The sequence below is a fragment of the Erinaceus europaeus genome, chromosome 12 (assembly GCF_950295315.1).
Source record: "Erinaceus europaeus chromosome 12, mEriEur2.1, whole genome shotgun sequence".
NCBI lineage: Eukaryota > Metazoa > Chordata > Mammalia > Eulipotyphla > Erinaceidae > Erinaceus > Erinaceus europaeus.
Window position 1 is genome coordinate 4,519,647 of NC_080173.1, and position 26,411 is coordinate 4,546,057.

Here is a 26,411-nt window from a genome sequence, read left to right on the forward strand (position 1 = left end):
CCAGTTCATAAACATCTTAAAAACAAACAAACAACTTTTTCATCGTTGGTTACCAGATCCAGTGGGAAAAGGTCAGGGAATAAGTCAGGATAGGGGAACACACATGTTGGTTTTCATTACATGCCTGAAACTTATGGAGTAGTGTCCATAATACATTCTTACTCCTCTAAAATGTTAAAAAAGGAACACAGACGTTTCCCATATAGCCTCACAATAGAATGCAGCAGTGAAAATGTCTGAACTCCTGCTGTGGCCCGTGATGTGCGTGAGTCTGAAGGAGACAAGACGCATGATGAAGTCTGGGCCCCATAGAGGACACAACTTAGGATCGCATCTGAAGAAAGCCCAACAAAATTGTGTGTGTGTTAGAATTCAGACGAGTGGTTGTCTTTAATGTAGAGGATGCCCAGTGTGGTTTCAGGATGGCTGGCATTAATTACACCTCACAGTGATTCCTGAGCCTTTCTATTGGTCAAATAAAAATCATCTGAATACACACAGTGTGCATGTGTGGATATTTCTGTACATACGTCATATTTCAAGAAGATATTTGTGAACTAATAGATGATAGGTTTCCCTTCTGCTGTAAGAACTGAACTCAAGATTGGTGATAGTTGTTAGTCCTTTCCATTTTTTTTTTTTACTTTTTCTTAAAAACAAATTTTATTTATTTATTATTGGATAGAGGCAGAAATTGAGAGGAGAGGGGTAAATAGGGAGAGAAAGAGAGACACCGTCAGACTTGGTTCACCACTCTGGAAGCTTTCCCCCTGCAGACGGGGGCCAGGGGCTTGAACCGGGTTCCTTGCTCACTGTAATGTGTGCCCCTAACCAGATGCACCACCACCTGGGCCCAGTTTTTTGTTTTTTTTTTTCTTTACCTGTGACAGGATTTCAAAATGCCAGCATCATAACTGGCAGATGTGCTGTATTATTCTGCTGCTGCTATAACTGCAGGCTCCTCATGCCCCTTCATTCAGTTCCCCGGTGACGGCTGAGCATCAGGCCTGAAGCTCTCGCACGACACGCTTCCCCACGTCTAATCCCACTTCTCAGTATGCCAGTTCTCTGGGCATCTCAGACTTTGAACCCGGGAGATCTTTGACTTTTGCCACCTATCCCTCCTCCGTTTGGTATTTGACGCGTCCTGTTGTCTACTTGGATGAAAACCTTGGTGTGTCAGCTTGCTTCCCTTCTGTTTCCACAGTTACCAATTTGGATTCAGGCCATTGTTGCCTCATTCTGGGTGTCTTCCAGTAGGCTACCATTTGTTCTCCCTGTCTCATCTTGTTCCATACTCCACAAATGGAGTTTGTTTCATGTTTCCACTACCAGTAGCTTGAATCACTAACCAAATGCCTATGATAAGCTCTGCATATAAGCCATGTCCACTAAAGAATGCCAACCTAGACTTCCGGGTGCCAGCTCTGAGCTCAGGATGCCTGAGGAGGGTCTCTGTACCAGAGGTAATCAGTCAGAACTTCTAAAATCATCCCTTCCCTTATCCTGTTTTTTTTTTTCCTTTAATATATCTTAGAGTTGCTTTTCTGTACTCTTTGCTGTAGCCTATAAATGATGATTCTACATTAGGATCCTTTCTCATGAGTAAATTTTCATCCCATTTTTAGGCCTTCCGGTATTTTATATTCCCTTAATAATACTTTGTGTTCAGTCTTAGAGATCTGCTGAATTAATAGCTTTGTCAACCTAGCTGCTATTTCTTTTAGTATGAGATCTTCTGGTTCCTGTTACTCCATTTAGTTCAGAAAGTGTGAAGACAAACTTTATAAGACAAGTTTTTATAAATTCTAGCATTCCAGATACGCTTATCCTATCATCTCTTTACAGATTCTCTCCCAGTTTACCTACCCTTTCAAAAGAAAGCATCAGGTTAATTGATGGTGACTTTTTTAAAAAAAAATTGATTTAATTATGATCAACAGGTCTGTAGGATAAGAGGGGTACAACTCCACAAAATTCCTCTCACCAGAGCTCCATATCCCATTGCCTCCATTGGAAGCTTTCCTATTCTTTACCCCTCTGGGAGCATGGACCGAGGGCCATGATGGCGTGCAGAAGGTTCTGGCTTCTGGAATTGCTTCCCCGATGGACATGGGTGTTGGCATGTTGGCAGGTTGATCACACCCCCAGCCTGTTTCTATCTTTCCCTGGTGGGGCCTGGCTCTGGAGAGGTGGGGTTCCAGGACACACTGGTGAGGCTGTCTGTCCAGGGAAGTCAGGTTGGCATCATGGTGGCACCTGTAATTTGTTGGCTGAAAAAACATTAAGATATAAAGCAGAATAAATTGTTTAGTAATTAGGAACCTATAGGTAAGGATATAGAAGATTAGAATTAGGGTCTTCATGTTGGAAGGATCTAGGGAGTCTTTTTAAGGTATATTCCAAGGGGCCCATGACTAGTAATTTTTGCTTGAGTCCAACAGCTAATTTGCAGATGATGACTTTTTTTTTTTTAATGCTGGCTCTAGTTAAGTTGCTAATCATCTTTCTAGTAATCATTTCAGAGCCATGCCTAGTGCCGTCAAACTGGCTCATCATTTCCATAGAAAGTCTACATTCTTTTAGTTGAGACATTGTTATATTTAAGGAGTTTGGTGATTTCTCAATGACTTCTGATTTCGTGAATTTATTGAAACATGTTTTCAGTATCACTTATGGAGCTGTTCACTCGGATGTTATTATGTATCGTGTTTCCACCATCAGACCAAAACTACTTTTTTGGACTGCAGTCATCTTTCTGCAAGCTACTTTTGACTCACAAGGACGAGTTTTTGCTCCTGTTTGAAACTGTCCTTTTTGTTGGGCAGAGGAAATTTGGGTACCAACATCTGACTGTTCTTATTTTTCAAAACCAAATGACCTTTGCTACTACATGTTTTTCTTCTTTCTTCTTTTCTTTCTCTTCCTCCCTCTCTCCTCCTCTCCCTCCTTCCTTTTCTCCCTCCCTCCGTCTCTTTCTTTCTTCTTCCCTTCCTTCCTTCCTTCCTTCCTTCCTTCCTTCCTTCCTTCCTTCCTTCCTTCTTTCTTTTTTCTTTTTTTGTTTTTTTGTTGCCACCAGGGTTATCACTGGGACTCAGTGCCTACATGGCAAATCTATAGCTCTTGGTGGCCACCCCCCTTTTTAAAATATTGCTATAGATAGGCTAGAAGGAAATTGAGAGGGGAGGGGAAATAGAGTTTCTAAAGAGAGAAACCTGCAAACCTGTTTCTCCACTTGTGAAGCTTTCTCCCTGCAGGTGGGGAACAAGTTACTGGAGTCCAGGTCCTTCTACATGGTAACGTGTGCACTCAACCTGGTGCCACACTGCCCAGCCTGCATGACGTGATTTTTATATGTCCTTGTATCAGAACTGAGGCTTTATATTTACAGTTGAGACCAAAGTGCCAACTTGTGATCAACTTCTGATACGTCCCTTTGCACCCCAGGCCTAGTCCTTGCTAGGTTATCTTCCTTCACACCTCGTCTTTGTTAGATTTATTGGTCTCTCCACACAGATTAGAGTTTTATATCTGAACCTCTGCCCACTCCACTTGCACACTTGCTGTCAGAAAATTGTATGGAAATATATATTTTTAAGATTTTATTTATTTATGAATGAGAAAGGTAGGCATAGAGAGAGAGAAAGAGCTAGACGTCACTCTGGTATACGTGGTGTTGGGGACTGGACTTGGAACCGCATGCTTGAGAGTCCAATGCTTTATCCACCGTGCCATCTCCTGGACCACGGGAAATATTTCTTCGTAAGATGACATTTAGGGAGAAAATTGAAAGGAGTGATGTGATCAGAGGGAGAGGGAGTGCAAAGGCACTGAGGCTGACTTGAAGGCCTTCAGAAACATGAAGAAGGCAAAGGAGAATTTGAACGAGAATGAAGGGGCGGCAGAGAAGAGATGGGACAAGCTATGATAATCACTCACTTAGAGCCGGAAGGGTGGCCACGGGGAAGTTTGAGCCAAAGAGTGACTTGTCTAATCTTTGGCTAGATTATTTCCTTGAGGTTCAGTAAAGTGGACTTTATCGCATACCAATGTAATCATAATCGGTTCTCTTCCACTGCGTTCCTTTTCTTGTCGTATGAGGGAGTCTAGAGCTGTTTTTCAGGTATGCCGATTATGTAAACTTGAGCCATCCATTTTCTTACTTCTATTAAAAAAGTTATTATCTTTATTTACTTAGTGGATAGAGGCAGCCAGAAATCAAGAGGGGCAAGGCTGAAAGACAGAGAGGCACCTGCAACACTGCCTCACCACCAGCAAAACATCCCCCCTGCAGTTGGGGACAGGGGGACAGGGGATGGGGGCCCTTGAACCAGGATCCTTGCACATTGTGACATGTGTGCTCAGCCAGGTGTGACACCGTCTGGCCCCGTTTTCTTATTTCTGTATCTGTATTCATCATTTGCTCTCATGTTTAACTTCTGCTCATGTCAATTTTAATTTTCCTTGCTTTCTACAACTCTACCTTCATGTTTATTCCTGTGTCCTTATGATCTGTTTTTTTTTTTTAACTATTTTTCGGTTATAATTTTCATTCTGCTTTCTTCTCCACCCCTCTTTTCAAGAGGCCTGCATATGTTTGTCTAGATTAATTCTATATCTCAACAGAGTTCACCTGAGATTTTAGTTTTTCTTTGGCATATTTTAATACAAATGTATTTTTCATCTTTGATTTAATTTTTTTCTTTGATTTAATCACCTTTGTGTGAGACAGAGGTGATGCTAAAATGTAGTTCCTTCTGATGAGGTCCCAGGGCTTGAAGTTAGGGGACTCATGCCTGCAAGGAGTGCATTTTATCAATGAACTGCCACCCTGAACAGTATTTTAATAATTCGAGGTGAAGATTCTGAATGTTTTGGGGATACTTTTTTTTTTGCACATTGTAAGAATGTTATTCCATATTTGGTCTTTCCAAAAGAAGAAAAAAAAGATTAGTTCCATTTATTCTACCATTTAAAACTGAAAGGCAAAGCATGTATCATATTCTTTATTTCTGTTTTTTAAAACTATTTATTTATTTAGTTTTCCCTTTTGTTGCCCCTGTTTTATTGTTGTAGTTATTATTGTTGTTGTTATTGATGTTGTTGTTGTTGGATAGGACCGAGAGAAATGGAGAGAGGAGGGGAAGACAGAGAGGGGGAGAGAAAGACAGACACCTGCAGACCTGCGTCACCACCTGTGAAGCGACTCCCCTGCAGGTGGGGAGCCGGGGGCTCGAACCGGGATCCTCACGCCGGTCCTTGTGCTTTGCACCACCTGCGCTTAACCCGCTGCACTACCGCCCGACTCCCATATTCTTTATTTCTGATCACAAGGGGTTTTTTTGGACATGTATTAGAAAATTTAAACTATCTTTTGAAAAGAACTCAAAGTGTAAGGGTGATTTCTAAAGAGATGCAGGTGGAGGGGATGGAGAGAGAAAGAGCATCTTTTGTGCTTTTACCTCTAAGGTAGGAATTTCTTGTCTTTTTAAAAGTCAGTCTATATAATGTATTTTAGATCAAATACAGGCATTTACATTTCTCATATTTGGAAGCTACTGCAACAAAACTGAAATTATAAACCTAATGTTGTAATTAAGGAAGGGTGAAATGTATCCTGGGTGTCAGGCTTTTAATAATATTTACTGTTTAAACTTTAATTTGTTTACTTTAGAGAATTTTTTTAAAAAGTAAGTGATGATTGATTCTAATACCATCCTAACCTTTCCTAACTTTTCCATTTCACTGAAGTGTAATTGTTAAAATGAAAGTAAGTTGTTAGTTCTTGTTAAACATGATTTTGGAAAAAGGAAGAAAGCCTTAGTCATAGACACCTGCATTTAGTTCTTTAAAGAGAGGAAATAGCCAAGAGCAGAGATGTTGCTCACTGGGTAGGACGCATGTGTTGTTTATTATTATTATTATTATTATTATTAGCGATTTAATAATGACTGACAAGGGCCAGGTGGTGGCACACCTGGTTGAGCGCACATGTTCCAGTGAGCAAGGAGCCAGATTCGAGCCCTTGGTCCCCACCTGCAGGGGGAGAGCTTCACGAGTGGTGAAGCAGAGATGCAGGTGTCTCTCTGTCTCTCTCCTCCTCTGTCACCCCCTTCCCTCTCTATTTCTGACTGTCTCTGTCCAATAAATAAAGATTTTTAAAAAATTTAAAAAATAAATATAAAAAATAATGACAGTTGACAAGAATGTAGGATAAGAGGGGCGCAACGCCATATAATTTCCACCGCCAGAGTTCTGTGTCCCACCCCCTCTATTTGAAGCTTCCCTATTCTTTATCGCTCTGGGAGTATGGGCTAAAATTCCTTATGGGGATGCAGAAAGTGAAATGTCTGGCTTCTGTCATTGCTTCTCCCCTGGACATGGATATTGACAGGTGGATCCACACCCCCCCAGCCTGCTTCTCTCTTTCCCTAGAAAAGGGGGGGGGGGGCTCTGGGGAAGGAAGGTTACAGGACACGTGGGTGAGGCCATCTGCCCAGGGAAGTCAGGATGGCGTCCTTGTAGAGGCTACAGCTGGGTGGCAAAGAAGTGGTAAAGATATACATCAGGGCAAATTGTTTAATAATCAGGAACCTGGAAAGTAAGAATAGAGCAGATGGAACTAAAGGTCACTGTATGGGAAGGAGCTCAGAAGTCTATTTTAGATATATTCCAAGGGGCTCATGACTTTATTCTTGCCTATACCATTTCATATATAAATAAATCTTCAAGTTATTCAATTGTACAAAATGTTATAAAGTCTGTAGGAAGAATTGTTGAGAATTATCTATTTTTATCATTTCACTAGGAGCATAAGTGATGTGCAGTTATTTATTATTTTAGAACCAGATGGTCAAAGAGCTTGAGTTCCGTGTTCAGCAGCTGACTGGAGAAGCAGAGAATAGCAACTTACAGAAGCAGAAATTAATGCAAGAAAAATTGGAACTTGAGAGATGCTACCAGATGTCGTGCAGTGAACTCCAAGAGGTAAAGGCAAGGTACTGTCAGATCTCAGGTACCTGGGAGGGGCAGCTGTAGCGCACTTGTGATTTTTATCATTGATTGTGCATAGCCTTAAAAATCAGAAGCCAGTTAGCGGAGCCTAGTCTCCCACTCACATGTGTGCTGGGTTCCAGGGTTTCCGACATGAACCCTTGATCGACGAGATTGCTGCAACACTCACCGTCAGTGATGAGAGGGTGATTCAGAGGTGGCAAACACCAGTCTATGTTACCCCACAAAGGAGTCTCACCCCCCAAAAATGCCCAGGGGCCTGAACATACATCAGAATAGCTATGTCAAGTACAAACATCTTAAGGGAGTACACATTTCAATAATCTCTCGCTTAGTGTGTAAACCACTCTATGTCAGACTTGTTATCTCCAGTTCTAATGATCACTTCAAATTATATGCTTATGTGCAACCCCTGACCTTGCCCAAGGATGTTGGCATGGTTCAGGGGTATCAGATAAAGCTTTATTATTTTTTTTCCCCCAGCAGGGCCTTTTGATCTATTATCTGTGTTTACCCTGATGTTGGCCAAGCACCTGGAGGCTGGAAATAGGAACAGCAAGAGAAGAGAGAATTTCTAACATGAGTGATCAGGCATTTTTATAGTTCTGATACACAGCTCTTAGTAATTAGAGAAATGAGGGGCTGTGCAGTGATACACCTGGCTGAGCACACGTTACCATGTGCAAGGACTGGGCTTCAAGCCCTTGTACCCCGCATGCAGGGTAGATGCTTTACAAATGGGGAAGCAGGTCTGTGGGTATCCACCTTTCTTCCTTTTCCCCTCTCATTTTCTCTCCGTCCTGTGAAATTAAATAGAAAAAAAAGAAAAAGAAATAAAAGGAAAAATGACCGCACGGAGTCATGGATCTGTCATGTAGACATTGAGTGTCAGCAATAAAACTGGTGGGGAAACAGTAAATACATAAAACCCTAGAGACGTGAGTCAGCAGGCCAGAATCATTATAAACATATCCATGAGTAACGTATGAATTGTGCAGTCCCCTACACAACTCATCATCCCCGCCACAAAAACTTCTGTGCCTCCCCCCCCCCACCACCACCTTCACCCTGACGCCCACCACCGTTTTCCCGGTCTGAAAGACAGGCTGGTCAGTATTTTTTCACAAGCATCTCTGAGTTCAGTTGTCTTGTGTTCCACCATCTATTGTTTCCCTTTACTTCTCAGTACTTAGTATAATCACCTACAGTTCCGTCTTGTCCTCAGGGACATGATAAAGCTTTTAACTGCAGAGCAGTACTCCACTCGGTATATATACCCCCCAGTTTCCTTTCCCCAGCCATCTTTATTTGTTTCTTTGCCCTCCAGGGTTCTTATCACTGGGGCTCAGTGCCAGCACTAGGAACCCACTGCTTCTGGTGCCATGCTTTCCATTTTATCGGATAAGGACAGAATTTGAGAGAGGAGTGGGAGATAGGGAGGGAGAGAGAGATAAAGATAGTCACCTGCAGACCTGCTTCAACTGCTTGGAAGGTGAGCCCCTGCAGGTGGGGAGCCGGGGCTCAAACTGGGATCCCTGTGCTTTGTACTATGTGCACGTAACCCTGTGTGCCACTGCCCTCACCAGCCATATATTTTGATAGACAACAGGTTGATTCCATATTTTGGCTCTTGTTAGTCGTGCAACTGTGAACATAGGGGTGTGTATATCCTCTTGAAATAGTGTCTTCACATCCTCTGGGTGGATGCCCATATGCTCAGGGACGATAACCCTATGTATGAGGTATTTCCTTTTGTAGAAGGACTCCGTGTCGTCTCCCGTTGGGACTGCACTAGATTTGTATACTGTACTAGAGTTGTTTTCTTTTAACTCTCACATCCTTGCCAGCAGATTTCGTATCCTGACTTTATTATTTTTTAATATATATTTATTTTCCCTTTTGTTGCCCTTGTTGATTTTTATTGTTGTTATTGATATTGTCATTGTTAGACAGGACAGAGAGAAATGGAGAGAGGAGGGGAAGACAGAGAGGGGGGAGAGAAAGACAGACACCTGCAGACCTGCTTCACCACCCATTAAGCGACTCCCCTGCAGGGGGAGCTGGGTGCTCAAACCGGGTTCTTTGTTCCACGTGTGCTTAAACCGCTGCGCTACCGCCCGACTCCCATATCCTGACTTTTGGATGTAGACTGTTGTCACCAGTGTGAAGTGTTATCTTGTGGTTTTAATTTGCATTTTTCTAATAGTGGTTGATGTGGGACATTTTTCTTTTATGTCTGTTGACCATCTCTCTCTCTGTGTTCTGAGAAATACACATTCAGCTATCTTACACACTCTGTGTTGAATTGCTTGGTTTGAGTTACATGATTTATTTATTTTCAGTATCGATCCCTTGTCAGATGTGCAACTGTCTTCTTCCAGTCGTTAAATTTTTTATTTAATTTTTTTTTATCCTGTTGGAAGTTTCTGTCAGTGTCTCAAAATTGCTTTGTGTGCTGTGCTTTCACATAAATATTAGGATGGCTTCATTAATTAATTTGAAGACTTCCACTGGAATTATATTGAATTTATAAATCACTTTAGGTAGGATGACCATTCTAACAGCATTTATTTTTTTCCAATCCAGGAACACGGAATATCCTTCCATTTCTTTGTGTCTCTATTTCTTTTAATTATGTCCTTTAGTTTTCATCGGAAAGATTTTTTTTGTCTCTTTTGTTACTTCAAGGTTAACCTTTTGTTAGATTTACTCCAAACAGTTGTGAATGTGATTATTTCCTTCATTTCTCTTTCTCCTGACTCTTTATTTGTGGGTAGAAATGCCATAGATTTATATATTTTGATTTTTTATCTTATTGGTTCATTGGATGTATTGATTGTTGACAGTAGGTTTTTTGATGAAGTCTTTAGAGTTTTCTGTGTATATGATAATGTCATCTGGAAAAAGTGATAGCTTAACTTCCTCTCCAATTCAGGCTCCTCTAATAACTTTTTTCTTGCCTGATTTCACAGGAGATGATGGGGAGCAGTGAGAGTGAAGAGTCTTATCTAGTTCCAGATCTTAGGGAAGATCCTTTTCAGCTTTTCACTGTTGATGAATATCAGTGCTGTGCATAAACTTTCAAAATGAGTCATACCTTACATAATTTGATCTTGGGAAGCTCCCAACAAAATACTGTCATTTGTTTACCTTTTAAGTCATGTTTAACATAAAGTATAAAAGAAGTTAATAAAACGTGGATAGTTGTTTAGTTTTGAAATCTAATTTATTTCAGTTCAAAGTTGACTACGACTTTCCATTGTAGAGATCTGTTCCGAATATATGGGAAGTGCATTTTACTCTTCCATTTCTTTTAGGCGTAACATTCTACACAAAGAGAAGGATGCTCTAGTGAATGATTATGAGCAGAGCATAAAACTATTGCAAATTAAATATGATGCTGATGTAAACCTTCTGAAAAAGGAGCATGCTCTTTCAGCTTCTAAGGTACGACATATGCTAGTGACTCTGTGTCCGTAAGATATTTACTTTCTTCAGTCATTGACAGCCATGTGAACGTCACCTAGATGAATTTTGGAATTTGTTCCTCTGGTTTAATCTTGAAATGACGGAATCATCAAACATTGGTATTTTTTTTAAGGTTTCATTTATTTATTATTATCTTTATTTACTTGATGAAGACAGCAAGGTTTCAAGAGGGAAGGGGGGAAGAGAGACAGAAAGACACAGGCAGCCTTGCTCCACCACTCATGAAGCTTTTCCCCTGCAGGTAGGGAAGGAGATTTTGAACCTGGGTCCTTGCGACACGTGCGCTCAACCAGGTGCACCACCACCCGGCCCCATAGTTTTTTCTTAAAATACTGAGATCCTAAATATATACTATATAACTACTAGTAATGTTTAACTCTTTTCAGCAATGAAATTTTTAGTAGAGGTAATAATAAAACAGAAGAAATGTTTATTTTAGTTCTGTTAATCATACGCTTTTCGAGTAGATCTGAGTATTGTTACGACTACTGTTGTTACTTTTATGAAGGTGTTCATGCTTTACAGGCCAATCATGCACACACGTGTACAGTTTCATCCTGTAACAGGGCCCCCAGAGTCTTCCTCTCTGTCCTGCTCCTCCCTCCCCAGAGTCCTTTGGTACCACACAGCCGCTTCAGTCCATGTTCCACTCTGCGCCCTCCCTCCCTGCGCCCTCTGCTCTGGTGTAGTACGCCATTTTCCTCATTGTGCTTTTGTTTTCCTGTCCTCACAGATACATGTCTGAGCTCATAGGTGCATGACCATCAACCATACACTTTCGTATTACAAAATTAAACCTGTTCCTTTAATTTCTTTATTGGGGATTAATGGTTGACCGTCGACAGTAAAATACAATAGTTTGTCCATGCATAACATTTCCCAGTTTTCCACATCACAGTTCAACCCCCTCTAGGTCCTCCTCTGCCATCAAGTTCCAGCACCTGTAACCGCCCCCCGACCCCCACTCACCCCAGAGTCTGTTACTTTGGTGCAATACGCTATAGAACTGGAATTTTCTGCAGGGAGAATTCTATAACTATAATTAATTTGTTTTATAAGTAAAAAAAGTTCCAGTGGATTTGATTTGAAAGTTTAAATTTGAAAAAAAAAAAACCACTTCTATAGGACTATCATGTTATGTCAACATCATATTTTTTGAATTTTTTAATTTATAAAATGGAAAGATTGACAAGACTATAGAAAAGAGGGGTACATTTCCATACAGTGCCCACCCCAAGAGCACCATATATGTTATATAAAATTAAGAGGGCCGGATGGTGGCGCATCTGGCTGAGCGCACATGTTACAGTGTGCAGGGACCCGGGTTTGAGCCCCCTGGACCCCACCTGCAGAGGGAAAGCTTTGTGAGTGGTGAAGCAGGGCAACAGGTGTCTCTCTGTCTCTTTTCCTCTCTATCTCCCCCTTCCCTCTCAATTTCTGGCTGTCTCTAGCCAATAAATAAAGATAATTAAAAAAACAAACAAAATGTAGCTTATATTTTTACTTTCCACAATTAAAAATCATACAGGTATAATTCTGAACGTATTGCACCAGAAGTGTTAGGATTGTATGTAAATAACATTTTTAATTTTTCTTCTTAAAATATTTGCAGGCATCTGCTAAGATTGAAGAGTTGGAACAGAACATCTGTCAGCTAAAGCAGCAATTACAGGAAGCAGAGCTTCAGAGAAAGCAACAGCTAAAAGTGAGTCTAGTATTTTTCACGTGGAAGAACAGTGATCAAACTCCTCCTTTTTGTGTATACACACACACACACACACACACACACACGTGCAACTCCAAGTAGACAGATAAACAAACAAACCTGAGGGTAAAGGGCTATGAGTTAGATCTCCTGCCACACGTTTCTGAGGCCGTAGGTTTGATTTCTAGCACCACACAAAGGCCACAAATAAAGACCATCACCCATGGGTGGTATTCTTTCTTTCATAGTGTGTGACAGTGTGCCTGCCTGCTTCATGTGCTTGCAGGAAAATAAAATAGCGGGTTGGGGCAGGGAGGAGGTTCAGAGAAGTAGAGAAGAAGGCTGAAACCGTACATTTAATCTTGTGTGTGTGTGTGTGGTGATAAAAGTCAGAATGACTGCATCCAGGTTGGCTCATTGTTTCCTGACCTCAAAGGTTTCAGCTTTCCTCTTTCACTGTAACGCACGTGCTTTTGTACTTTGGAGCACCCATATCTTCAGATCACTAAGGTCTGATGGCTTTTACTGTGAACATACTCAGATTTCCACATGTCATTTAGAAAACCTGAGGGATAAGGTTCTGTTAACATGATGCAAAACTCAGAGCTTTTTATCCTGTAGATTCATTTATTTCATTATATTCCTAATTGTATTGACTCTAGTAACAACTTAGGTATGATACAACATATATTTATCATTCACAGGATCAAGAGGATAAGTTTCAAATAGAGAAAAGTCATCTAAAACACACCTATGATAAAAAGGTAATTTTTTTACTTTTTTTTTTTTGCGGGTGGGAGAAAGCTTTAAGATATTTAGCACAGTAAAAGATAATTAAGGAGAAAGGATGATTTTTATAAGCCGTATATTTGAGACCTTAATACTTTGTTTTTAAATCTTTTTCCGTTAGCCAGTAATCAAATTTTGATTCTTTATTTTTCAGTTATTATATTAAGATAAAACACAACTTGTATGTTATATTTAATGAGTGAAGAGTATTATTTTAACTTATTTTTAATTTACTATATCAACATAAAACACAATTTGTATGCTATATTTAATGACTACAGAGTATTATGTTTATTTCTTATAATAACACTTTGAATATTCTATCTTCTGTCTACTCGTTTTAAAAGAAGATGCCAGAATGGGAGCAGATAGCATCCTGGTTGTGCAAAGACACTCTCATACCTGAGGCTCCAAAGTCCCAGCTTCAATCCCCTATACCACCATAAACCAGAGCTAATCTGGTGTTAAAAGAAAAAAAAAAGGAAAAATAGGATGTCGTGTTGTGAATTCTGTTTTATTCTCGTGTGGTATGTTTAATAAGCAACACACATGTAAAGCAATGGAGGAACTGTCCACTTGAAATCTCTTAGTGATTGTTTCTTGTCATTTAGAACAGCCAGTAACTGAGTCAGCTCTGTCAGCAGTCAAAGTCGGTTTGTTGACACAGTGAATGTTAACATCTTTGACAGTAAAGCAGAAGTCTTTAGATTTGTGATTTTTTAAGCTTCAGTTTTTAATCTCTTATATGCCCTAAGAGATGGGGATTAAAAGCAGTTGAAATAGCACAGGCTTTGTTGTTGCTTTTTAATTTACTATTCTAGAATTTAGAAAGTTAATCCACTTGTAGAACCCCATAGTGAAAACAAGAAACAGATGAATTTTCAACTAATTAAAATCTATACACATTAAAAGTAAACAAGTTTTATAGCACAAAATTCTTATAGACAAAACAAAACACCCTTTGCAGTAACATTTCTTATTTATTTTTTTATTTTTTATTTAAGAAAGGATTAATTAACAAAACCATAGGGTAGGAGGGTACAATTCCACACAATTCCCACCACCCAATCTCCATTTCCCACCCCCTCCCCTGATAGCTTTCCCATTCTCTATCCCTCTGGGAGCATGGACCCAGGGTCATTGTGGGTTGCAGAAGGTAGAAGGTCTGGCTTCTGTAATTGGTTCCCCGCTGAACATGGGCATTGACTGGTTGGTCCATACTCCCAGTCTGCCTCTCTCTTTCCCTAGTAGGGTGGGTCTCTGGGGAAGCGGAGCTCCAGGACACCTTGGTGGGGTCTTCAGTCTAGGGAAGCCTGGCCGGCATCCTGATGACAACTGGAACCTGGTGACCGAGTAATGAAGTTGAAGGGTTGTCATTCCACACGTGAAGTCTCTGGACACAGTCTGAAGTGAAGCATGTTGAGGTGGCAATCGTTGTGTTGGTTAGGTTGTGATCGGCAGATGCAATATTATTTGATATGGATTGGGAGAGGCATACGGGAAAGTGGGCCCTATCCAAGGGTTCCAGGACTGGGGGAAGTAGAGGCTCTATAGTGGAGATGTGAGGTTCCTGCTGTCTTAGGGTTCAAAAAGGCAATCGATAGTTAATGTTATCATCACATTATTTGGTAATTGGGTTAACTTTGGAAAGTCCTTTTGTTAGGGTTTGCTGTACAGTACCCAGTATCTTGTATATAGCTGTGCTATTGGTTGCTTCTGATCTACTTGGTCTAGGCTTTTGAGAGAGTCTGCATATCAATTACACAGCCTATATATTGAAAAGATTTAGTTTGTGTTTTGAAAAACTTTGAGACATACAATTAATTTTCCCCCTCTCGTATTAATTAACTAGTGATTTATATGACTACATTTTACTAGGAGTGTACATAAACACCATTCCCACCACCAAAAGACTGTGTCCCATCCCTCCCACCCACTCCCACCCCCCACTGGCCCAGGAAGCTGCATGTCTACCCCTCACCACAGGGTTTTTACTTTGGTGCCCTACTTACAATTTGGTCAGGTCCTGCTTTTAGTTTCCCTTTCAGATCTTCTTCCTCAACTTCTGTTGATGAGTGGGATCATCCCATACTCATCTTTATCTTTCTGACTTAGCTCACTTAGCATAATTCCTTCTAGCTCTGTCCAAGATAGGCCAGAGAAGGTGGGTTCATTGTTCTTGATAGCTGCATAGTATTCCATTGTGTATATATACCACAGCTTTCTCAGCCACTCATCTGTTGTTGGGCACCTGGGTTGCTTCCAGGTTTTAGATATTATGAATTGTGCTGCTATGAACATAGGAGTACACACCTCTTTTTGGTTGGGTGTTATGGAGTCCTTGGGGTATAACCCCAGGAGAGGAATTACTGGGTCATATGGAAGGTCCATGTCTAGCCTTGTGAGAGTTTTCCAGACTGCTCTCCACAGAGGCTGGACCAATTTACATTCCCACCAGCAATGTAAAAGGGTTCCTCTGTCCCCACAACCTCTCCAGCATTTGTTGCTGCTGTCCTTTTTGATGTATGCCATTCTTACAGGAGTGAGGTGGTATCTTAGTGTTGTCTTAATTTGCATTTCTCTGACAATCAGTGACCTAGAGCAGTTTTTCATATGTTTGTTAGCCTTTTGGATCTCCTCTGAAGTGAATGTTCTGTTCATATCCTCTGCCCATTTTTGGATGTGGTCATTTGCTGTTTTGGTGCTAAGTTTGCTGAGCTCTTTGTATATTTTGGTGATTAGTTTCTTGTCTGATGTATGGCATGTGAAGATCTTCTCCCATTCTGTGAGGGGTCTCTTTGTTTGTTTAATAGTTTCTTTGGATGTGCAGAAGCTTTTCAATTTGATGTAGTCCCATTGGTTTGTTTCTGCTTTAGTCTTCCTTGCAATTGGGTTTGATTCATCAAAGATGTCCTTGAGGTGTAGGTGGGAAAGTGTTTTACCAATGTTTTCCTCTAAGTATTTGATTGTTTCTGGTCTGACATCTAGGTCTTTGATCCATTTGGAGTTGATTTTTGTTTCTGGTGAGATAAAGTGGTTCAATTTCATTCTTCTGCATGTTACAACCCAGTTTTCCCAGCACCATTTATTGAAGAGAGCCTCCTTTTCCCATTTAATCCTTTGGGCCCCCTTATCAAAGATTAGATGCCCATAGGTGTTGGTGCAGTAACATTTCTTATCTATCCCATCTGGTCATCCAGCAGATATTCCTGAAGCACTTTCAGTGGGGAAGGAACCACACTATTGGCGGGAATGGCGCCTAGAGGTTTAAGATGAACTAGACATAGATTCTTGCCTCTAGAAGATTCATGTCTGAGAAGAGAATGTTCATGTCCTTTGCAAAGTATTCCTACTGACATGTGTTGACCTATGTGTTCTCTAAAGCTAAATGCATTTTCTTATTGTTAATGTTTTCTCAGCTTTGAGCTTTAATACAGCCCGATGTCTTCAAAATGCCCCCTGAACAGGAGGCACCCATACTGTTTCCTTAGAAATACAGATGTTTTTTCCCCAGTTTCCACTGTTCAGACCTGCAGTTTCATAAATATTTTATTTGCCGAAAGAACAACCCTGCATTGCCATAAGCTTCACTCCCTACTGTCTGCAGCAGTCACGTCCTCAGGGTGTACTTGGGTTCATTGTTCATTGGGGGAGATAATCTGCCTTCCTGTCCAAGAAGGAAGCCTGGTGGAAGCCTGGTGGTCTTCATGCTTAGGCCAGCCCTTGTTCTCAGGGATGGGATCTGGATAGCTGGGAGACAGAGAGAGAGAGAGAGAGAGAGAGAGAGGGAGGGAGAGAGGGAGGGAGGGGGGGAGGGAGAGAGAGAGAGAGAGAGAGAGAGAGAGAGAGAAAGAGAGAGGGAACTAGATATTAAGGAGAAAGACATTCACTGAATAATTTTTAAAAGAGTATTCCTATTCGAGACTTCTTTTAGGTCCTAGTGGAAGTGGTTAGAGATGGAGCCAGAACTCGAGTTAGCCTCTGTGTTATCACTACCTTTTCCTGGCTATTATCCTCTGGGTGAACTAAGTTTTCAGTATTAGCTCCTTATCCTGAGGACACGTATGCACACACACACACACACATGCATGCATGCACATGTACACACACACACTCACACATACACACGACAGTGTTAGGGCTCAATTCATTTCTATCCAGTAGTTTTCTGGCTATTCCTTAATCTGTTTTACTCCAAGGGCCAGACTTAAATAATTTTTTATGAGACTTCCCAACAACTATTCCCTTTCTGTGATATAAACTAGCCTAACACACACACACACACACACACACACACACACACACACACACACACACACACAAACACACACACACACACACAGAGGTGACTAGCTAAAGTATGTTAATGGATTTGCTGAATTTGACACGTCTGAAATAACAGTGATCTTGAAAGGACAGTGGTTCATCCTGCATGTTTCCCGATATTACCTGCATTGGAAGAAAACATTGCTCGTCATGTCACTTTGTGTTTCAGGATTAATTCTGTAATACCCCCCTCCCTTTTAAATTGACATCTGTTCTTCTTTCTTTAGTAGACCTGCTGTGATCTTAGTCCTTGAAGATTTGCTATCTTCCCCCCCAGCCCCACCCCCAGGGAATATCCTTTTTTGACTCTTGTGGAAGAGCTGACATTAATCTCCCGTAGTCCTGGACTTTTTATCTGGATAGCAGAGCGGGAAGTGGAGAGCTTTTGTTTGTTAGACAGTGTTACAGGTGTGAACGTCCAGTAACTGTTGGTATGAAGTGTAGTTTTGAGTATCTGTCCAGGAGGAGGAAATGCTATCTTCATGACATTATTTCCTCATGCCGGTAAGAAGGCCGCACTAGAGATTCAGACTTGTCTTTGAGGTTGCAGAAACAGCATCCGATGCTGTCCTTAATCACGGACACACACATTATCTAGTGGTCTTTATTGATCTCTAGTGACTGGTGCATGTTCTTAAGATCTTTGAACATCAAACAAATAGTAGGCAGTAAAACTAAATGTCATTGTTTGATGAAGTGTTCTAACCTGCTAAATGAGGAAATGGTTAGGCTAAATGATTTTACTAGCGAGGAAACACCTGCCTCCTGCAAATAACCCCTAGCAGCAGAGTGAAAGATGGTGCTGTTTACCTAAAAGAAGTTCCTGAGACAGATGTTAAGTAAGGACATGAAAAAAATGTGCTGAAACTGAAATAGCTGCTTAAAACAATTCTGCAAGTAATTGTAAAACAGATGACATACTGTGTTTGAGGGAGTTCAGTGCCATTTAAATATGATTATTTGAGAACACAGAATGTATCTTTAATTCTTTTATTTGGGTTAATTTAGAAATATTTATGTTCATGTAAAATAATGCCATGATTTCTGTAAGAGGATGTGTACTTTGAGCGCAATTAAAAACAAATGGAATTGTGCAGTGAAAGGACTTGGAGAAGCTATGTACCTCTGTGTACATGCGGCCAGTGCTCCACATCTTTCCATGATACTGAGCGGAGGCTAGCTGTTAGGAGACGCCACACTTATATGGCTTACCAACTTCAGTTTACACTGTAAGGCATTCGCAATTAAAACAGAACAAAGGCATAAGAGTATTTACAGATGACCCAAAGAAAGGACTTCCTTATTTATTTATTTATATATGTATTTACTTATTTAGGGTAGAGACAGGACTTGAGAGGGAAGGAGGATACAGAGAGGGAGGTAGAAACATCGCAGCCCTGCTTCACCGCCTGCGAAGCCCCCCCCCCCCCCCCCCGCGCAGGTACGGACTGAGGACTTGAACCAGGGTCCTTGTGCACAGGATTGTGTGTGCTCAACCAGATGCACCACCCCCCGGTCCCCAAAGGACTCCCTTCTAAGCATGCGTTACTTCCGGGCTTAGAGAGTGACTCATTGACGTGTCTGAGGCAGGCATAAGAGGTGACAGGTTCAGTACCTAAGCACTATCATAAACATAAACCAGAGCTCAGTCATGTGCCGGTGTCAGTTAAGCTGCCCTTGCTGTGTTTTATTCTGGTGCCTTGATTTCACTTAGGGCGCTTTGAGGACACCGGGTTAGCGGTGCTTCTGTTGCTCTGTTGGCGTCACGATTGGCATTCAGCGTGCCTGCTGTGTCCCAAGCTCTGAGACATGACCTATCATTCATTGTAGGTCAGAGTGATACCAGTACCAAAGCTGGCAAGACTTGCCTTCGTGTGCGTGCGTAGCAGTTGCATCTGCTGTTCTTGTTCCTCTCCCATTTCCTTAACTCATCAGTTGCTCTGTAAACGTCATCTAGGTCGCCACAAGTGTCTGACTGTTATCCAGGCCTCAGCTAAGACGCTGGAGTTTTCTTACCAACCGGCTTGGCTCTGCTCCCTCATTTGCCTTGATGTGGAATCTGGCTGCCATTCAGCCCTTTCTGTTTTCTCCAGCCTCCCTTCCAGCAGTGCAGTTTTTAATTTTTAGATCCATATAGTGCCCACTGTACTTATCTGTATTTGCCTAGGAAGAGTTTTCAGTGAGAGAAATATCATCTGCTTTTTATTAGTTATATTTCTGTCCCACCTCCTCAAAGGACAGCACATCCAGGAGAGAGATGATTGGTGTGTGTGTGTGTAGAGGTGTGTGTGTGTGTGTGTGTGTATGTGTAGAGGTGTGTGTGTGTGTATAAAGGTTGTGTGTGTGCATATGCGTGTGTGTAGAGGTGTGTGTGCGCACGTGTCCGTGCATGTGTGTGTGCACGTGTGTGTGTAGAGGTGTGTGTGAATGTGTGTGTAGAGGTGTGTGTGTGTGTGTGTGAGTGTGTGTGTGTAGAGGTGTGTGTGTGTGTGTGTGTGTGAGAGTGTGTGTGTGTAGAGGTGTGTGTGTGTGCGTATGTGTGTGTAGAGGTGTGCGTGTGCATGTGCGTGCATGCACATGTGTGTGCACGTGTGTTGCAGAGGTGTGTGAGTGTGTGTGTGTGTAGAGGTGTGTGTGTGTGTGTAGAGGTGTGTGTGCATATGTGTGTTTAGAGGTGTGTATGTGCGTGTGTGTGTGTAGAGGTGTGTGTGCAGAGGGGTGTGTGTGTGTGTAGAGGTGTGTGTGTGTGTGTGTAGAGGTGTGTGTGTGTGAGCATGTGTGTGTGAGTATGTGTGTGCATGTGTGCATGTGCATGTAGAGGTGTGTGAACATGTGTGTGCATGTGTGTGTGTGTGTGTGTGTGTGTGTGTGTAGGTTCCTCCCAAACTTAATAGGTGCTTCTAGGAGTCATTCCCAGTCACGAAAAAGAAGGCTATTCTATCCTCATCTGTAGATGTTTGTGGAATATAAACATATTGTTTATAATATTATAGTCTCTCGAATCTCATGAGATCCCTTTCCTTTGATTACTATGTAAATTCAAAGTGCATTTTTTAGCTTCATATACAGTAGCATATTTTACACAAGGGATCCACATGCAGATTGATTCAAGCAATGATTTGGCCAGAAAATAAAAAGCATGTATAGTAGTGAAATAGTTGTGTGGCCAGTGATCATGTTTATAGCTAACCAAGTTCACATCTTGAAAGATATCCATTTGTATTGAAATGAATCGAATGTCACCATTTTCACTTATATTAATTGTTTGGGTAAACTTGTCTTCTGATGACTTTCATGTGTTTATCATGGCAGGTTCATGACTTACAGAGTGAATTTGATAAAGAAAAAGAAGACGCTGAAAAGAAGATTCATCAATTCGAGGAAGCTTTAAAGTGAGTAATAGTCTAGTGAGGTTGATTTTAACAGCTTCTTCTGAACTGAACCAAGTTAACTCCCTATGAGCCAAAGTAAGTAGACTCAAAAACGTTACATTTTCCAAGAGTCTTGCTATGTCTTAATTTGAGTTGATTTTCCGTCAGAAATCTCTATTTTCAGAATTTTATTACCAGCAGTAAAAATTTTAAAGGAAAATCAGTACAGCTGTTTTTCAGTGATAGGAATGTAAGAAAATAGAACTTAGTGGTTTCATATGTTTTCTCCTTAAATGAAAACACATTTAAAATACACACAAGATTTAGGCTTTAAAATATTTCAAAAGTCCTTCTGTAGGTCGTGTTAAGGAACTTGGGGTAACGTGATGTTCCAGTTGGATTTAAAAGTGAACACCTCTACAGGTTTTGTTTGGGAAAGGTTTTGTTCTGTGATATTCTACTTAAATATACAACCCAAACATTACATTCTATTTGTCTCCTCTACTTTGCTGACGGAAATACTTATCCCTAGTCATTCGCTTACAACTTTTAACCAGAAGACACCAATAAATTACGAGTAGCTGTTGCGTTTCTGCCTATGTCATGCAATGTGTATCAGACCCACCAGAGGGTCTGACAGTCTGGTTGGAAATGTGTTGAGCAACGATTCAGCAATTATAGTAGAGTGATAAGAGCTTCAGTAGGAGATAAGGCCAGCAGGGAGCATGCCCAAGAAACTCGTTGAAGAAAGGACACACAGTAGAACACAGAGTCAGCTAGCTCCATTTGGGGGGTTTGTCCTAGTCTCTAAACAGGAGTAACTGATAGGTAGGCCAAAAAGGTGCTTAGGATCAAATGACCCCAGACGGCAAAATATCCCTCAGTCCCTCATTTTGCTTGTTACTGAAAATACATGGCCAAGTTATTAGCAGAGTATTTTAAAATAGCTTCTGCACTATAGTTTCCCATGTTACCGATATATATATATTTTATCTACACAGGACTTTTATTTGTTCACATCTCCAAGTATGGATTAGGTGAAATAATAAGAGGACTGTGTTATTCAAGATAAAGTCAGACAACTAGCGTATGGTCTCACTAGAGTAATGACAAAATTGGTTCATTCTTGTTTTCTTTATAGGCATAATATATTTCCTTTATAATTTAATTCATTTTCCTCCTTAAGATGTTAACTAACGACTGTTTTCTTTTTTAATTTAAACTTTTTTATATTCATTTATTTATTCCCTTTTATTGCCCTTGTTGTTTTTATTGTTGTAGTTATTACTGTCATCGTTGTTAGATGGGACAGAGAGAAACGGAGAGAGGAGGGGAAGACAGAGAGGGGGAGAGAAAGACAGACACCTGCAGACCTGCTTCACCGCCTGTGAAGCGACTCCCCTGCAGGTGGGGAGCTGGGGCTTGAACTGGGATCCTTACGCCAGACCTCACACTTTGCGCCATGTGCACTTAACCCGTTGGGCTACTGCCTGACCCCCCTGCAGAAGACTTTCATGCCTGAGGCTCCAAAGACCCAGCACCACCACCATAGCCAGAGCTAGGCAATACTCTGGTCTCTCTCTCCTTATCTCTGTATCTCTCACTCATTAAAAAATGAACAAATAAAATATTCTTTAAAAATAAAATATGGGGAAAAATAAAATATGGGGTCAGGTGATGGCTCACCTGGTTGAGTGCACACATCACACTGTGCACGGACCTGGGTTCAAGCCCCTGGTCCCCACCTGCAGGGGGAAAGCTTCATAAGTGCTGCAGGTGTCTTCTGTCTCTCTCCCTCCATAGCCCCCCTTTCCTCTCAATTTCTGGCTGTCTCTATCCAAATAAATAAATAAATAAGTAAATAAATAAAGATAATAAAAGGACAAAAGAAAAAAAAAAAGACTAGGGGCCAGGTGGTGGCACAGCAGTTACATGCACCCATTACCACGCACAAGGACCCGGGTTCGAGCCCCTGCTGCCCATCTGCAGGAGGTGTGATTCCCAGGTGGAGAAGCAGATCTAGGAGGTGTGTATATGCTCCCCCTCAACTCCCCCTCCCCTCTCAAGTTCTCTCTGGCCTATCAAATAAAATAGGCAGGAAAAAAATTTTCATGGACAAAATGGCTGTCAGAAGCAGTGGATTCCTAGTGCTGGCACTGAGCCCCTGCAGTAACCCTGGTCATAACTAAAACCAAACAAACAAAGCATCTTTTAATGTCCACCGACCATGTAATACCTTTGTTGTATGTTGTTTTCTACACACATCATAATCTTTTTTCTGAGCCAGGTAACAGGCTTAGACAACATAAGTCTTTAGCAAAATACTGAATTTTGACTTGGGGTTAAAAAATGAACCAAAACAGTAATTCAACTTTCATTCATTCATAAGACTTTTCTGTTGATGCATTCCTTCCATTCCCTGTGCGGGATTTTGGCTTACTGCTTGATCATGTGGCGGAGTAGCAGAGTAAGTCAGCGGCACGCTGTGATCTGGACTTCAGAATAGAAAACAGGAGCCAGCTGACTGTTTAAACATGACAGTGTGTGCAGATGTGTGTGTGTATGCAGGTGTGTGTGTTTGTGTGTGCAGATGTGTGTGTGCAGATGTGTGTGTGTATGCAGGTGTGTGTGTGTGTGTTCAGATGTGTGTGTGCAGATCTGTGTGCAGGTGTGTGTGTGCAGATGTGTGTGTGTGCAGGTATGTGTGTATGTGTGCAGGTGTGTGTGCACATGTATGTGTGTGCAGATGTGTGTGTGCAGGTGTGTGTGCAGATGTATGTGTGTGCAGATGTGTGTGTGTGTGTGTGCTGATGTTGCTTTAGAATCTGAGAGCAGCGTTAGACCAGGCAGCCAGGTGACGCAGAAACAATTTCACTTCTGTGAAAGACAGTTCTTACAGAAATTTCCCTCCATTGCTAGAGGTCTCTTTACTGTAGTAAATGTGCGTATTGGTGAATCCCTAGCTTTTAGAATCTGGGAGAATTCATGTAACCACTTGTGTTCCATCCATAGGAGTCATCTTTTTCTGTGTGTGTTGAATACCTAGTGGAAGAGAGGGCAAGATAGCTCACCTGTCGGGGCGTGACTGCCGTGTGATGTACACCGACCAGGACAAGCATCGGTGGCGTACCTTTGACTAACTCTCTTTCTATCTGAAAAAGTGTCTTTGAAGTAGTGATGCCCTGACAGTAATAAGAGGAAAATGGGGATATATGCATATGAAATTATTTGTATTTGAATACATGATAAAAGGAATGAAAGAAAAAAACCCACTTTTTAATTGATTTAGTAGTGATCAACAAGACCGTAGGATAAGAGGGGGACAGTTCCACACAGTTCCCACCACCAGAGTTCAGCACCCCATCCCCTCCACTGGAAGCTTCTCTATTCTTTATCCCTCTGGGAGCATGGACCCAGGATCTCTATGGGGAGCAGAAGTGGGAGTTCTGGCTTCTGTAATTGCTTCTCTGCCGGACATGGGCGTTGGCAGGTGGATCCACACCCCCAGCCTGTTTCTATCTTTCCCTAGTGGGGCAGGGCTCTGGGGAGGGGAGGTTCCAGGACACATTGGTGAAGTCGTCTGCCCAAGGAAGTCAGGTTGGTGTCATGGTAGCATGTACAACTTTGTGGCTGAAAAAGCATTAAGATATAAAGCGGGGGAAGGGGTTTGGGTAGTAGCTCAGTGGGTTAAGAGCACATGGGGCGAAGTTCAAGGACTAGGTTGAGGATCCCGGTTCGAGCCCCTGGCTCCCCACCTGCAGGGGAGTCGCCTCACTAGTGGTGAAGCAGGTCTGCAGGTGTCTGTCTTTCTCTTCCCCTCTCCATCTCTCATCCTCTCTCCATTTCTCTCTGTCCTATCCAACAACAACATTAATGACAACAACAATAATGACGACAACAATAAGGACAACAAAAATGGGGAAAAATGGCCTCCAGGAGCAGTGGATTCATAGTGTAGGCACTGAGCCCCAGCAAATAATAACCTTGGATGCAAAAAAAAAAAAGATATAAGGTAGAACAAATTGTTTAATAATTAGGAAACTAAGGTAAGACTATAGCAGATGAGATTTGGGGATCTCCATTATGGAAAAAGCTAGTAGGTCTATTTTAGGTCTATTCCAAGGCACCCATGACTTTACTAATTTTCTAGTTTAGCCTGACAGCTAACATGCAGGCATTGTCTGAAAAACCACCCTTTAAAGGCATATCCCAATAGCATAGTTGGTCAGATGAATTAGTAATGGAGCCTTCTTAGGGAAAACTTCTTTCCTTGAGTTGCAAAGGAAGAGCGAATGTTTACTTTCCCCTTTTTCTTTACTTTCTTTCTCTTCTTATCACCACTCTTACTATCATTATTTTTCTTGTTGTCATGGGGGCTTCACTCTGTCAGACTAACTTTTTCAGAGAGGAAGATGGAGACAGAGAGCGATACTGTAGCACTGCACTTCCTTCAGCATGGGATGTGCTTTCCCTGTATTTGGAAGCGCCGCGGGCCCCCTGCCCTGTGCCGCCTCAGTGTGGTTGCATCACCGGCAGGCTTCTCACACGCAATACCTTTCTATTTTCTCTGCTGGCCTTCAGACTCAGGATGTTTTCTCCCTCAGATCAGAGAGCTTTGCCGTCGTGCGGGAATATCCTGCGACCTGGGGTGATCCGTGGTGTGTTTGTTTGTGATGGTAATGGAAAGGCGGAACAATTTTCTCCCTGGCAAATATTTTGTGTCAAAGATCAGATAACTGGCAGTTGTTCTCTAAGAAGATTATGCAGTTGATCATTTAATCACCCAAGAAGCTGTGAACTCAGTCTCTGCTTCATAACTCAAATTACTACTGACAACCTTACTGTTTAAGAGCGACATGGATTTTAAGTCTGGATTCACTTTAACTGCTAATGCCTTAGAGATAAATTTGCCTAAAACCTCTACAAATAGAGACAGATAGTTGTAGCACTAACAGCTAACCCGTACCTGCAGCCTTGGGAGAACTGCTATAGCTTCCAGTGGAGGGACTGGGCCACAGAACTCTAGCGGTGAGTGGGAACGGTGCGGAATGATTTTTGTAAATCAATATCAAGTCGCTAATAGAATACAAAAAGGAAGCTCACCTGTTGCTGTTTCTCCTCAGGCACAGCACTTACGTTTATAGTTTTATTCTGCCTATATCCCAAACACTTTTTGCTGATTTTATTTTATTGTATAAAATAACTTTACTAACATGCAGTGACTGAATGTGAAGTGGGAGAGTAGCTAACCTGGCATAAAGCGTATGTGCTGATATTTAAAAAACTCACTGCCACTTAAAGCATATGGAAAACAGTGGGCAAATGAACAGGTTGGCACACAGTGCCATGTAAGCAGAGTAAGAAGAACAAAACACTTTGGTGTAGCTCTTTGAAGGAATAACACTGGAAAAGTCTTTTTTTTTTTTTTTTTTTTAAGAGGAGTTAAGTTCTGTTGACGGATCTAGATAGTGTAAGTCTGGTTTACTCCTTTGTCCTTTTTCCTATGTTCATTTTTTACCAGATTTAATTTCTAAGGTGTTTGTGCTATAAAAATAACAGAGAAAAAATTAAATCAAATCAAATCATTACAGTGAGCAAGGGCTTGGGTTTGAGCCCCTGGTCCCTACCTACAGGGAGAAAGCTTTGTGAGTGGTGAAGCAGTGTTGCAGGTGTCTCTCTCTCTCTCTCTCTCTCTCTCTCTCCATTTCCTCTTGATT

The 26,411-nt window shown here is 41.5% G+C and overlaps 1 protein-coding gene across 1 annotated transcript in view; it reads left to right on the forward strand.

Moving 5' to 3' along the window:
* Positions 1–26,411, forward strand: part of CEP112 (centrosomal protein 112) — a 416,214-nt gene that overhangs the window by 91,645 nt on the left and 298,158 nt on the right. The window contains exons 13-17 of the mRNA XM_060202613.1: positions 6,844–6,998; positions 10,332–10,461; positions 12,116–12,208; positions 12,913–12,972; positions 20,636–20,715. Of these exons, the coding sequence (XP_060058596.1) occupies positions 6,844–6,998; positions 10,332–10,461; positions 12,116–12,208; positions 12,913–12,972; positions 20,636–20,715 (518 nt within the window). The remainder of the gene's footprint in view (positions 1–6,843; positions 6,999–10,331; positions 10,462–12,115; positions 12,209–12,912; positions 12,973–20,635; positions 20,716–26,411) is intronic.